The sequence below is a fragment of the Lepus europaeus genome, chromosome 18 (genome assembly GCF_033115175.1).
Source record: "Lepus europaeus isolate LE1 chromosome 18, mLepTim1.pri, whole genome shotgun sequence".
Lineage (NCBI taxonomy): Eukaryota > Metazoa > Chordata > Mammalia > Lagomorpha > Leporidae > Lepus > Lepus europaeus.
Genome location: NC_084844.1, coordinates 50,404,532 through 50,418,213, shown reverse-complemented (window position 1 = coordinate 50,418,213; position 13,682 = coordinate 50,404,532). Strand labels below are relative to the sequence as shown.

Below are 13,682 nucleotides of genomic sequence, written 5' to 3'. Positions count from 1 at the left end.
GCAGGAGTCAGGTGCTTCTCCTGGTCTCCCATGGGATGCAGGGACCAAGCACTTGGGCCATCCTCCACTGTACTCCCTGGCCACAGCAGAGAGCTGGCCTGAAAGAGGGGCAACCGGGACAGAATCCGGCGCCCCAACCGGGACTAGAACCTGGTGTGCCGGCGCCGCAAGGTGGAGGATTAGCCTGTTAAGCCACGGCGCCGGCCTCAATTACTTTTTTTTTTTGACAGGCAGAGTGGACAGTGAGAGAGAGACAGAGAGAAAGGTCTTCCTTTTTGCTGTTGGTTCACCCTCCAATGGCCACTGCGGCCGGCACACCGCGCTGATCTGAACCAGGAGCCAGGTGCTTCTCCTGGTTTCCCATGCAGGTGCAGTGGCCCAAGGCAGTGGGCCATCCTCCACTGCCTTCCCGGCCACAGCAGAGAGCTGACCTGGAAGAGGGGCAACCGGGATAGAATCCGGCGCCCCAACCAGGACTAGAACCCGGTGTGCCGGCGCCGCAAGGCGGAGGATTAGCCTGTTAAACCACGGCGCCGGCCTCAATTACTTTTTTTTTTTTTGACAGGCAGAGTGGATAGTGAGAGAGAGAACAGAGAGAAAGGTCTTCCTTTTGCGGTTGGTTCACCTCCAATGGCTACCTCGGCCGGCGCGCTGCGCTGATCCGATGGCAGGAACCAGGTACTTCTCCTGGTCTCCCATGCAGGTGCAGGGCCCAAGCACTTGGGCCATCCTCCACTGCACTCCTGGCCACAGCAGAGAGCTGGCCTGGAAGAGGGCAACCAGGACAGAATCTAGCGCCCCGACCGGGACTAGAACCTGGGGTGCCAGCGCCGCAAGGCGGAGGATTAGCCTAGTGAGCCGCAGCGCCGGCCTCAATTACTTTTAAGTATTTAATTTCCACCTATCAGAAGTTGCAGTTACAAGCTAGAACTGCTCCTGTTTTAGCCACTGATATTGGGCTAGGAAGTATACTGAGGTGTTGAAGACACAAAACACATCCCATCAGCCTGTACTTACTGTCTGGTCATCCTCTTCCTCCCCCTCTAGCACAACGCAGTGATACAGCATCCCTGACTCAGTAGCGATTACTAAGATGTTGGGAACACAAGGTAAGCAGAGTATAGCACAGGCATCGTAACCGTAGTTATCTTCAGCTGCAGGATGCATGGGCAATGGACCCAAAAGCTTTCCAATATTCCCAAGGCTAAAGCAAGAGTAAAAACATATTCAGGAGATGTTCACAGAAGATAACCATGGCCCATCCCTAAACTCACTGTCTTCCTACAGGTGTTCATTTTAAATGTTGCATATTCCCAGTGTCTCTATTTTTTCAATTTTCCACTCATATTCCATCACCCTGGTGGTTTTCATCTAGTGATAATTTTGCCCTGAGGGCACACTGGCAAAGTCTGAAGACATTTTGGGTTTTCACAACTGGGGCTGGAAGTTAATGGCATCTAAATGAGCAGAGGCCAGAGACACGGCTAAACCCACCAATAGTGCAAAAGTTGAACAGTGTATAAATTTACTATGCTTAATGCTTTCTCTCCTGCACTGAAGCTACTCAGGCAAAGATTATCTATGAACTCCAAACGGCACTTAACTTGACCTCCTGCACTGATCACTGGTTAACAGTTGGTACTGGACAGTTAATGCCCCTGACAGCTTTTTCTCAGTTTCTCTTCCTGCCTCTCAAACACCCTTTCTGTGTCCTTTTTGAATTTTTGTCTCTTTAAATTGATATCCCCTAGGGTTCTGTTGTAAGCCCTGAGATTTTTCAAAATATACACTTATATGAGAGCATCTTAAACTATGCCTGGCTTTAACTCCGCCTACATTTGGAGGACTCTCAAATCTTTTCTTCTGAAATGTAGCGTCCCTCCGGAGCTCTGGGCTTAGATTTCTGGTCTGATTAGAGAATCACATTTACTGAGTGCTGTGTGATACCCTCAGTGAACTGACAGTGCAGCTGGCTGGTTGGTGAGTTATCTCACATGATGCTACGCCTTCTCTATGAACATTTCCCCAACTTCTCAAGGCAGGATAATCTCTTTCCTCTGGGTCCTTATTGTCTGTGTACCAACAACGTAGTGTTTATCTCTCATGTACATGTTTTTTCCTCAAATAAGATACCAGATTACCATGTCTAATAAACTGCATGGTGCCTTGCGCCTAAGAAAAACATTAAGCACTGTTTAGCTTAACTAGACTTTGTGAACACAAAACCAATTCTATTTGATTATCCAAGAATTCTATAGTATCTGCTCAGATAATACAAGGAAATGAAAGAATAAATGAACTGTACCAGCCTTTTCTCTAAAATACACAGGTTAAGCATCAACGGCTGCCATATTTCCACAGACTTAGAAACATGGACCCCAAGTCCAACCATGACAATCTATACTGGAAAGCTAAGTTTTCATCTGAGGTGGGTTACCACAACTTACCTGTGTAACAGGCTAACATAACAAAGGAAAGTCTCCCCATTCTCATATAAGATGTACAGTGGGTATGCCACTACTTCATCTTTGCCTTTTTGTCCAAATACATTCTTTGGGACTGCTGCCAGTGGTCCAAAGTCAAATGCAACTGCTGTCTCTCCTAGCGATGCTGTATATGCCCTTCTGGAAAGATAATTAAAAACCAACTTGTTGGGGGGAAAAAAACGTCCAGTAATATGAGGTGGCTATTTATGTAATTTGCATTCAGTGGAGTGAAAAGAAAGAAAATCATGATTAAGAAGAATGTTAACATTGGGAACTTTTCCTAAAATTATTCAGTGCTACTTTATTTTTAAATAGTTTAAATACATAGTTACACAAACAGCAAAAATATACACATGACATCAAGAACACACAGAAACACATGAGAATGTAATACTTCACTCTGAGCAGCAGGATTCATTCACTCCACAAACGTTTACTAAGCACCTCCTCTGGGCCATGCACTGCTGTAGGTTCTGGGACTGTATCACTGAACTAAACAAAGGCCCTCCTCTACTGACAGACATACGAGTATCAGAGAAGATGTCATCTGAGAAATGGTAAGGAGGCCAGCAGGCTGGAGTGAGAGTCAAAGCAAGTGGTAGGAAAAGCAGGAGACAGGTGGCAGACTTGTAGGCCTTTGTAGACCACGGTAGATTCTGGGAAATCAATGGGGTATAGACAGCAGAGAAATGGAATGATCTGATTAAAAGTATCACTTTGGCTGCTATATTAAGATTACAGGAGGTTACAAAAGATTTTCACTTTCTTTGATTTTTTTCCAATTTCCTAAAATAAATAGACATTACCTATGCCATGGAGGCAAAAGTATAAACTACGCTATTTTTATATTTTAAAATTTAGTATTATTGGCTATCCAAAAAGATTCCACTTCAACATAAGTTTAATAAACACAGTTAAAATAAAATCACCATTTCATGATATTGAGAGTAGCACAGTTATAAACATGGTAAGCACTACATCTTAAGTTTATCACGTTAAAAGATATGGTATACAGAGGTAAAAAAGGAGAAATCTCAAGCTTTGGAATAAAACTGCCTGAGTTAAACTAAAATGTCAAGACAGTGACAGGCCAGCACTGTGGTGTGGCAGGTAAAGTTGTCACCTACAATGCCGACATACTATATGGGCACTGGTTTTGTGTCCCAGCTGTTCCATGTCCCTCCACTGCTCCATGTCTGATCCAGCTCCCTGCTAATGCACCTGAGACAACAGTAGAAGATGGCCCAAGTCCTTGGGTCCGAACACCCACATGGGAGACTTGGAAGAAGCTCCTGGTTTCTTATCGGCCCAGCTCCAGCCATTGTGGCCATTTGGGGAGTGAACCAGCAGATGGAAGACCTTTCTCTCTGTCTCTGCTTTTCAAATAAATGCATAAAATCTTAAAAAAAAAAAAAAAAAAAAAAAAAGACAGTGAACAGGAACAGAAAGACACAAATTTATTTAATGAGACTTAAGTGATGCCCAGTCACTGAAACATCACTGGCGCTTAATACAGTAATGTATTTAATAATTACAGGAGGGATCAATTGTGAGTACTTACTCTGTAAAGTGTGCTGAGCTTCACGCTAAGTACTTTTTATGTGTGATCTCATTCTGTACAATAATCCTAAGAAATGAACACCATTTCTATTTATATTCATACAGACAGGTTTAGTGCAATTGAAAAATGAGCTCAGAGGCTACAGATGGCAGATACACAGCCTAGATGAGAACTCACGTGTGTGGGTACCAGAGCCAAAGCTCTTAGCCACATCTGCTCTACTGCCTCTTCTCCACACAATTTATCTGTTAAAAGAAGTTGGTCAGTTACGGACCATGCTGTAGGGGAGAAAAGGCCCTAGCCATTACAGCCATTTGGGGAGTAAACTAGATCTATAGCTGTACCTTTCAAAGAAATAAATAAATCTTAAAAAAAAAAATCATAAAGAAAGAAATTGCTGCTTGTGGCTGGTGTTGTGGTGCAGCAGGTTGAGCCATGGCTTGCAGCTCCGGCATTCCATGCTGGAGTGCCAGTTTGAGTCCCAGCTATTCCAGTTCTGATCCAGTCTCTTGCTAATGGTTCTGGGAAGGCAGTGAATGGTAATACGAGTGCTTGGGCCCTTGCCACACATAAGAGAGTCCAGAATGGGGTTCCAGGTTCCTGGCTTTGGCCTCGCCCAACCCTGGCTATTGTGGCCATTAGAAGCTGGTGCTGTAAGACATTCACATTTAACTGAAATTTTCAATTTTGGGACCATAAAAGAAAATTAAAATGTCCCCAGATCAGCAGTAATCCCTGGCTCCCAGCAGAAACAGGTGTGAATTATCTCTGGAGGAACACACTTCCAATTCAGGTTCTCAACATGCCCAAACAGTAAGTTCAAATAAATTCAAGTTTATAATTACAAATCAGCAATCACAAGAAAAAATATGATTGCTGGTCAAGAGAAGACTACATGTGGATTCCTCCTACGGACTTCAGATTTTGAAACAAATAGCTGAGTAAAAAATATTAAAGAAATAAACGTTAAACTAACCAAAAATAAACAAGACCATTGCATGTGATCACCACAGAAATATAAAAAGAACTAACTGGAACTTGCAGAATTACTGATACTAAAAGCTCCACATAGAGCATACACACTGGGTGAGCACGTACGGTAATCACCAGACAAACTGGCCAGGAGGCCAAACGCAATGGGGTTTGTGAGTTTACAGTGTGACTCTGTTAGTGGTCAAAGTAGCCAGGAACTTGTCCCTATAGAGGGTAAGAGAACATAAAGACAGCCAGGATCACGGGATAATCGGAAAGGCTAGCTACGTTCCATCGCAGGTTCTGGCATACTAAATACTGGTCTGGGAGTTCAGCAACCTGCCTTATCCACAGTGAGTGACAGCTGACAGGCCTCTAGCCCGACACTCCCACCTTTCACCTTTTCTATCATTTAAAAATTCTGGGCCAGCCCTGTGGCGTAGCAGGTAAAGCCGTCGCCTGCATTGCCGGCATCCCATGTGGGCGCCAGTTCAAATCCTGGCTAATCCATTTCCAATCCAGCTCTCTGCTTATGGCCTGGGAAAGCAGTGGAAGATGGTCCAAAACCTTGGGTCCCTGCACCCGCGTGGGAGATCCAGAAGAAACTCCTGGCTCCTGGCTTCAGATGGGTGCAGCTCCAGCTGTTGCGGCCAACTGGGGAGTGAATCAGCAGATGGAAGACCTCTCTCTCTCTCTCTCTGCCTTTCAAATAAATAAATAAATCTTTAAATTTTTAAAAAATTTTATAATTATTCTCCTACCCAAGATACAAAATGGAATCAGCTTCTGCCACTCAAGCTCTCTTGAAAAGAGATCAAGCTAGCAGTCACACAGTGGTGACATTCAGCTTTGTTAACTTCTTACTTACATTGCCTACTTTTGCTTAGTTCTCATAGAACCTAAACAAGGGTAACATCACCAGTGAAAAACTTCACAAGCTCTGGTAAAATAGTAAAGTTACTATTTATAATCTCCAGGAACTAATTTAAACATTTCATGACAAATAAAAACTTACCCTTTATTGAGTATTACACTTTCTTCTTCTGCTTCTGAAAGTACAATCACCTTAGTGGGTGTCTGCGGCTCACGTAGAGAGTAAATTCTGGCAATAAAAAGAAAACAAAGGCTAGAGCTGTGGTGCAGTCAATTAAGTTGTCAACCGTGACACTAGTATCCCATATCAGAGTGCTGGCTGGAGTCCCGGCTGCTCCACTTTTGATACAGCTTCCTGCTAATGTGCCTGGGAAGAAGTGGATGATGGCCCAATTTGGGCCCTTGCCACCCATGTGGGATACCTGGATGGAGTTCTAGGCTCCTGACTTTGGCCTGGCCCAGCCCTGGTTGTTGTAGGCATTTGGCGAGTGGACTCCACCAGCAGATATCTTGGAAGATCTCTGCCTTTCCAATAAATAAAGTCTTTTGAGAATTCCAGCATTATAACACATTGGGTTAAGCTGCTGCCTGCAGTAACCTATATGGGTGCTGGTTCGAATCCTGATGCCCACTTCTAATCCAGCTCTCTGTGAATGCACCTGGAAAAGCAAAAGATGGCCCAAGTGGTTGGACCCCTGTTACCTTCATGGGAGACCCAGAAGAAGCTCCTGGCTCCTAGCTTCAGACAGACCCAACCCCAGCTGTTAAGGCCATTTAGGGAGTGAATCTAGCATATCGAAGCTCTCTCTCTGCATCTTTGCCTTGCTCTCTGTAACTCTTTCAAATAAATAAATAAATCTTGGAAAAAAAAGGAAATTTAATGTCCTTTATAGTATTCATCAATTTAAGCACTTATTTTGTCTGATCCCACCATTTTTTTTTAAAGGTTTATTTATTTATCTGAGAGGCAGAATTAGACACAGAGGTCCTCCATCTGCTGCTTCACTCCCCAGATGGCAGCAACAACCAGAGCTGGGCCAATCTGGAGCCAGGAGCTTCTTCCGGGTTTCCCATGTCGGTACAGGGGCCCAAGGACTTGGGCCATCTTCCACTGCTTTCCCAGGTCATTAGCAGGGAGTTGGATCAGAAGTGGAGCAGTAGGGACTTGAGCCATCACTAATATTGAATGCTAGCTCAGTAGGCAGAGGCTTAATCTACTGCACCACAACGCTGGGCCCCTCACTATGAAATTTTAAACTTGGTGTGTTCCGTTATCAATAAAATGCCCCCTAAATATTTAATGTTTTTAATGACCATTTGATCCAACTGAATACATATTCACTGTAGCATTCTGAGGTGTCTACAACTGTTACTGATTTCAAAATACATACAAATACTAGGCAGTAATATTGTGTTGGGTAATAGCAAAAGCAAAGCAAGTGTAACAGGACACTAAGAATTTCCTCTTGCGAGGCAGTACTGAACTTCAGGAAAAACTGGTCCTACACCATCTTCCCCAGCATCTCGTCCTGCAGTATGTATAAAAGGTCAACGAAAAAGAGATGTCAATGGTCCTCTTTTCTTTACTCCCAAATCCCCAAATGGGTGGGCAGAGAAGACTCCAGGACAAACATTCAGCCAGATTTGGAGGCTGCAATAATAATACTGCATTTCCTAGCTGAATGTCAGATATACTGCAGAAGCCTACAGGTCACCAAGGGAATTATCAGGAGAATCTTCTGTGTCACAGTGAAGGGACTGAGTGCATACACATACTATATAATATCTATTTCTTAACTGGAAATTTCTAAAGGACGTATATTATTGCAGCTTAAGAGGGAACTATGGAATAAAGTGGCCAATTCTTTGCAGCCTTCGGAAGGCAGGGAAGAGAACTTTGTAGTTAACCATTGAGCCCTATGAAAGATCACATGGTTAGTGAGAAAACAGCAGGTAACGAACTTGAGATATTCCACCTTGAGAGAGGGTTCACAGTACGGACAGCTGACAGGAGCCAATGGAAGACAGCACTCCTCAGTGATGCAGGCAGGTTCCCCTAACACACACACCGTTAGTGCAACGGCCACATCAACAGGGGTCATTAGCAGAAGATGGAACTAGACTAAATCATGAACAAGCAAACCTCCCGACACTGGCACTAGCTAGCTAAGGTCTCTACTTCATCTGTCCTACCCTCTGAAATCTTGAGAGTTCGAGTCAGATGCTGAAGGCAGCCCAGCTCCTAACTCTTCATTCCATACTCCAAAGTCTAGAGACAGAAGGAAAAATTCAGATCCCTCAAGACACAGGTCTGATCTATGAAAGGGCCAGGACAGGGGGAGCCAGCATCTGGCTAAATAGTTAAAGACACCACTTGGAATGTGATGTCTTATCCCACATTGGGTTCTACTCCCCGTTCTCATGTTCCTGCTAGTACACATCCTGGGAGGCAGCAGGTGATGGCTCGAGTAGGTAGTTGGGTCCCAGCTGCCCGCCAGGGAGACCTGGATTGAGTTCCCAGCTCCCAGCTTTGGTGTGACCCAGTCCCAGCCACTGCAGGCAATTGGGGAGTAAACCAGCATACAGTCACTTCTGTCTCTCTGCCTTTTAAAATAAATAAATGGCCAGGATTTGGTTTTGAAATGAATTTGAGATCAGTTTTAAACTGAAAACATTACATTTTAGTAACAAAAGGTATCATAAAGTTATGGGATCTGTGTAGCCATGAAGGAAGAGATCAACCATTCAACAGGGAAGGAAGATTTGGTAGAGCAGGTAAAAGCAGTTGATAGGATAAGTAAAACAGAGGTATACAAATTATCTCTGGTGAGCCCTCCCAATAAACTTTGTACATAAAGTAAATTCAGAAGGCTAGCTGCTAACATAGTAGAAATCTAAATGGGATTATACTTTTAATCAGAGTGCAAAGTTTGAAAGGGGTTTTAGAAATTATGAAACCTGTTCATTTTGCAGATTGGAAACTTACTCCCCCTCTGCTAAAAGAAGTTCATTATCTCAAAGATCCCAGATGTGGACCTAGGACAAGATTTCAAAACTTCCAATTTCCAATTACAGTCTCTTCCTTATGTTACAACATTATTTCCACAAGGGTGGCATGGTAAAGAGTTTGGGGAGGATAACTCTAACAGTGCTTACAGGTCAGACTAGGAAAGAGACTAGAGGCAAGAAGACTAGTGCAGAAGCAAGAGCAGTAATTAAGGCAGCTAGGTGATTCTTATGATTGACGATGGATTTTAACAGCCACCCTATAAAAGCATTCCAGTATTCAGTGACCCACTGGGTGTTACCCTGACATGCTAACCAGCAAACAGGAACAGAGCTTTCCCACTCACAAAGCTACAAGGGAGACAAAAGTAAAATGTACCTTATCACGTTATCCGATGTTAACAGCACTATGTGGGGATCCAGCATTTCACTGGGATACCAGGCAGCGTGCTTTAGAGTCAGAGAGGTAGAACTGGTGAAAAATCTCTCAGCGACTGGAGTGGTACTAAAATAAAGATAACAGTTTTCCAAAGCATCTGTAGACACTGGAAGAAAAACATTCTAAAGGGAAATTTATTTAACTTTGTTTTTCTTCAAATTTCTTTCTCTTAAATCTTGCTGAGAGCATTCAAAAATCTACTCAGTTGATACCAAAGAATCAAAATAAAAAATGTTTTCTAAATTTGTAGCATTATTTTATATAGTACTTTACAGGTGTTTTTTAGATATAGTACCTACTTGATCCTTTTACCAGCTTTGTAATAAAACTACCAGGGCAGACAGAATCACTCCTATTTTGAAAACGAGGACATAAGACTTAGAAAATGAACAGTTTAAGGGGACTCAATTTACAAGTTGTAAAGCTAAAGATGCGTTTCTAGCTTATATCCTTCTCGGTGGATCTTTCGGACTTCCACTTTTCTGATCTGCTGAAAAAGAAATGATATAAAAATGGGGGCAGGCATTGGCCTACTGGTTAAGCCACTGACTGCCTGGGATGCCTGCATCCCATACTGAAGTGCCTGCATTTGAGTCCTGGCTCCATTACCAGTTCAAGCTTCCTACTAATATGCACCCTGGGAGGCAGTAGGTGATGGCTCAAATAGTTGGGTACCTGCCATCCACATCAAAGACCTGAAACAATTTCTCAGGTTCCTGGATTCAGCTGGCCCAGCCCCAGCAATTGTGGGCATTTTGAGGAGTGAACCAGGGGATAGGAGACTTCTGTCTCTCTACTTCTCAAATAAGTAAATTAAAATTTTAAAAATTATATAAAAATAAAACCTAGATAAACTTCTGGCTCACAGGCAACAGAAGTGCTTTTAAAGTATTTTATATCTACCTAATTGAAATAACTGCCTAACTTTCAATGGGACAGTAATATGATAATTTAGGCAGAATAAAAGTACAATCACTCTTCCACCGCAATCACTAATATCACAAGAAATCAGTCTATAAACCACATGGAGAGCTCTAAGATCTCAACAGCAGCACACTAAACACACTTCAAGAACTACTGATTTTTAACAATGTATTACAAATTACACAGAAAACACAAAGTGGAAATAAAACTTACCTACAATTTACTGTTGATTTCCCACCTTCAAATTCAGAATTCTTCCCCCATCTTTTAGGTAATTCTAATACCATAAGTCCTTTCATTCCTATAAGTGCTACATGATGTTGAGTCGGACTTAACAAGACTTGATAGATTTCAAACAGGGGTGGGTTTATGCAAAGCAATCTCTGGGAATGAAAACAAACTGGTCAAAATCACTACTACAACAATACTTTAGTTTTCTACGATTGCAGGAAAATGAAGCACTCCTGGGCCATTAACTGATGAAATATTTTTCATCATTTACATTGAACACTTTGATACAAGATTACTACACAATTTTCCTCCTACTATTTCAGTCTCATCTGTCCACCATTTCTCACTTACACTTTACATTTTAATCAGATTAAATTGTATTTCTGGAAAACTATCATATTTTGCTCTCAACTGTTCTTGCAATGCCCTCATTTTTCATTTTTAAAAGCTGCACAGGGGGCTGGTGCTGTGATATAAAGCCGCCGCCTGCAGTGCCAGTATCTCATGTGGGCACCAGTTCGAGTCCTGGCTGCTCCACTTCCAATCCATCGCTCTGCTATGGCCTGGGAAAGTAGTTCAAGATGGCCCAAGTCCTTGGGCCCCTGCACCCTCATGGAGACCCAGAAGTTGTTCCTGGCTCCTGGTTTTGGATTGACACAGCTCCAGCCATTGCGGCCAGCTGGGGAGTGAACCAGCAGATGGAACACCTCTCTCTCTGCCTTTCCTTCTCCCTTTGTGTAACTCTTTCAAATATCAAATAAACAAATAAATCTTAAAAAAAAAAAAAAAAGCTGCACATCTGGGGCCAGTGCTGTGGCATAGCGAGTAAGGCTGTTGCCCGCAGTGCCAGCATCCCATATGGGCGCTGGTTCAAGACCCAGCTGCTCCACTTTAAAGCCAGCTCTCTGCTACAGCTTGGGAAAGCAGTAGAAGATGGCCCAAGTGCTTGGGCCCCTATATCCGTGTGGAAGACCAGGAAGAAGCTCCTGGCTCCTGACTTCAGAATGGCATAGCTCCGGTCATTGTGGCCATCTGGGGAGTGGACCAGTGATGGAAGACCTCTCTCTTGCTCTGCCTCTGCTTTTCAAATAAATAAATCTTTAAAAAAAAAAAAAAAAAAAAAAGCTACACATTTTTGGAGATTTGGCTTCAAAGCACTTTCTCCCCAAGAAAATATCCATGATCTGGCCAGGGATATGTGTATCTTCTCTACTACTACAGCACACTCTGGATGATTCCATTCTAGTTCTTATCATCCTGCATTCTAATTCTCCATTTTACTTGCTCATTCTACACAATGAATCACTTGAGATCTATGCTTTTCCTCTCTGTATTCTTAGCACAGTGTCTAATATACTGATGACTCTACAAATGCTTGGTGAAAAAAGCAAATGAATCCAGAAGTATTAACAAGTGATAACTACTACATTTTATTAGACCACAAACAGCAAAATAAGATAAAGAATGGCTTCGGGGCCAGTGCTGTGGCACAGCGGGTTAAAGCCCTGGCCTGAAGCGCCAGCATCCCATATGGAAGTTGGTTCGAGTCCCAGCTGCTCCTCTTCCAATCCAGCTCTCTATGGCCTGGAAAAGCAGTAAGAAGATGGCCCAAGTCCTTCGGCCCCTGCACCCACGTGGGCGACCTGGAGGAGACGGCACAGCTCCGGCCATTGCGGCCAACTGGGGAGTGAACCAGCGGATGAAAGAACTCTCTGTAACGCTTTCAAATAAATAAAAATAAATCTTAAAAAAAAAAAAAAGAAGAAGAAGAAGAAGAAGAATGGCTTCAAGAGCTTCTCCAGCCGGCGCAGCAGCTCAACAGGCTAATCCTCTGCCTAGCGGCGCCGGCACACCAGGTTCTAGTCCTGGTCAGGATGCCAGATTCTGTCTCGGTTGCCCCTCTTCCAGGCCAGCTCTCTGCTGTGGCCAGGGAGTGCAGTGGAGGATGGCCCAAGTGCTTGGGCCCTGCACCCCATGGGAGACCAGGAGAAGCACCTGGCTCCTGCCTTCGGAACAGTGTGGTGCGCTGGCCACAGCGCGCCGGCCGCGGTGGCCATTGGAGGGTGAACCAATGGCAAAGGAAGACCTTTCTCTCTGTCTCTCTCTCTCTCACTGTCCACTCTGCCTGTCAAAAAAATAAAAGAGCTTCTCCAACAGGCAAAATGCTGCTTTACATATGCGGTGTTAATATGAAACTATAAATATATTCAGGGGTTCCGATAAGACATCTTTCTCAGCATCAAATGTCCTTGGGGCCAGCATTGCAGAGCAGCAGATTAAGCCTCCATCTGAGACGCTGGCATCCCATACAAGCACCATGTGGGTTCCAGACCATTGCTTCACTTCTGATCCAGCTCCCTGCTAATGTGCCTGGGAAAGCAGCTGAAGATGGCCCAGGTGCTTGGCCCCTGCATCTACTTGGGCGACCAGGAAGAAGCTCCTGGCTCCCGTCTGGCTCAGTCCCAACCATTGCAGCCATTTGGGGAGTAAGTCAGTGGATGGAAGATGTCTTTCTTTCTACCTCTCTGTTAACTGTCTTTCAAATAAATAAAAATAAACCTTAAAAAAAAAAGTCCTTGAAAAACTCACGTCCACTCGAACTTATTTCCTAAGACCACCTGAGATTCCCGTTTTCTTTTCTTTTCCCGTTCAGTGAAAGCCGTGAGGCTGTCAATGTACTATTTACCTGGTACATGAAGAATCGCGTGAGGCCAAAATTCTTTTAGACAAGCCTACTCTGAATGAGATTTCTACTTACTGCTGCAACGTCTATAAGCCTGCTTTGTTTTTTATTTGTTCGTCAGTGATTCTAATCAAAGTGTTTCTTCTCAAAACAATTCTGAGGCACGTCAGTGGTTCTCCTCTGCTTTCTCCTCGTGCTCACCCCCAACTTCTTTCTACCTGATTCTGACAGCCTAACTCAAACTGAAGAGGCCGCCTTGCTTCTGCTTCAGATACAATTCAATCACATGAGCTCACCTATGACAATCCCTTTATTTAGATGTCTGTTGTTACTGTTTTAAGATTTATTTATTTATTAGAAAGAGTTACACAGAGAGAGAAGGAGAGGCAGAGAGGTAGAGTCAGAGAGAGAGGTCTTCTATCTGTTGGTTCACTCCACAAATAGCCGCAATGGCTGGAGCTGCGCCGATCCAAAGCCAGGAGTCAGGAGCTTCCTCCGGGTCTCCCG

The 13,682-nt window shown here is 43.7% G+C and overlaps 1 protein-coding gene across 1 annotated transcript in view; it reads right to left on the bottom strand.

The window, feature by feature from the left end:
- NUP88 (nucleoporin 88) overlaps window positions 1-13,682 on the bottom strand; it is a 34,647-nt gene that overhangs the window by 18,890 nt on the left and 2,075 nt on the right. Inside the window, exons 3-7 of the mRNA XM_062175192.1 lie at window positions 10,475-10,644; window positions 9,278-9,403; window positions 6,035-6,121; window positions 2,448-2,624; window positions 1,018-1,204 (exon numbers count right to left, since the gene is read on the bottom strand). Of these exons, the coding sequence (XP_062031176.1) occupies window positions 1,018-1,204; window positions 2,448-2,624; window positions 6,035-6,121; window positions 9,278-9,403; window positions 10,475-10,644 (747 nt within the window). The remainder of the gene's footprint in view (window positions 1-1,017; window positions 1,205-2,447; window positions 2,625-6,034; window positions 6,122-9,277; window positions 9,404-10,474; window positions 10,645-13,682) is intronic.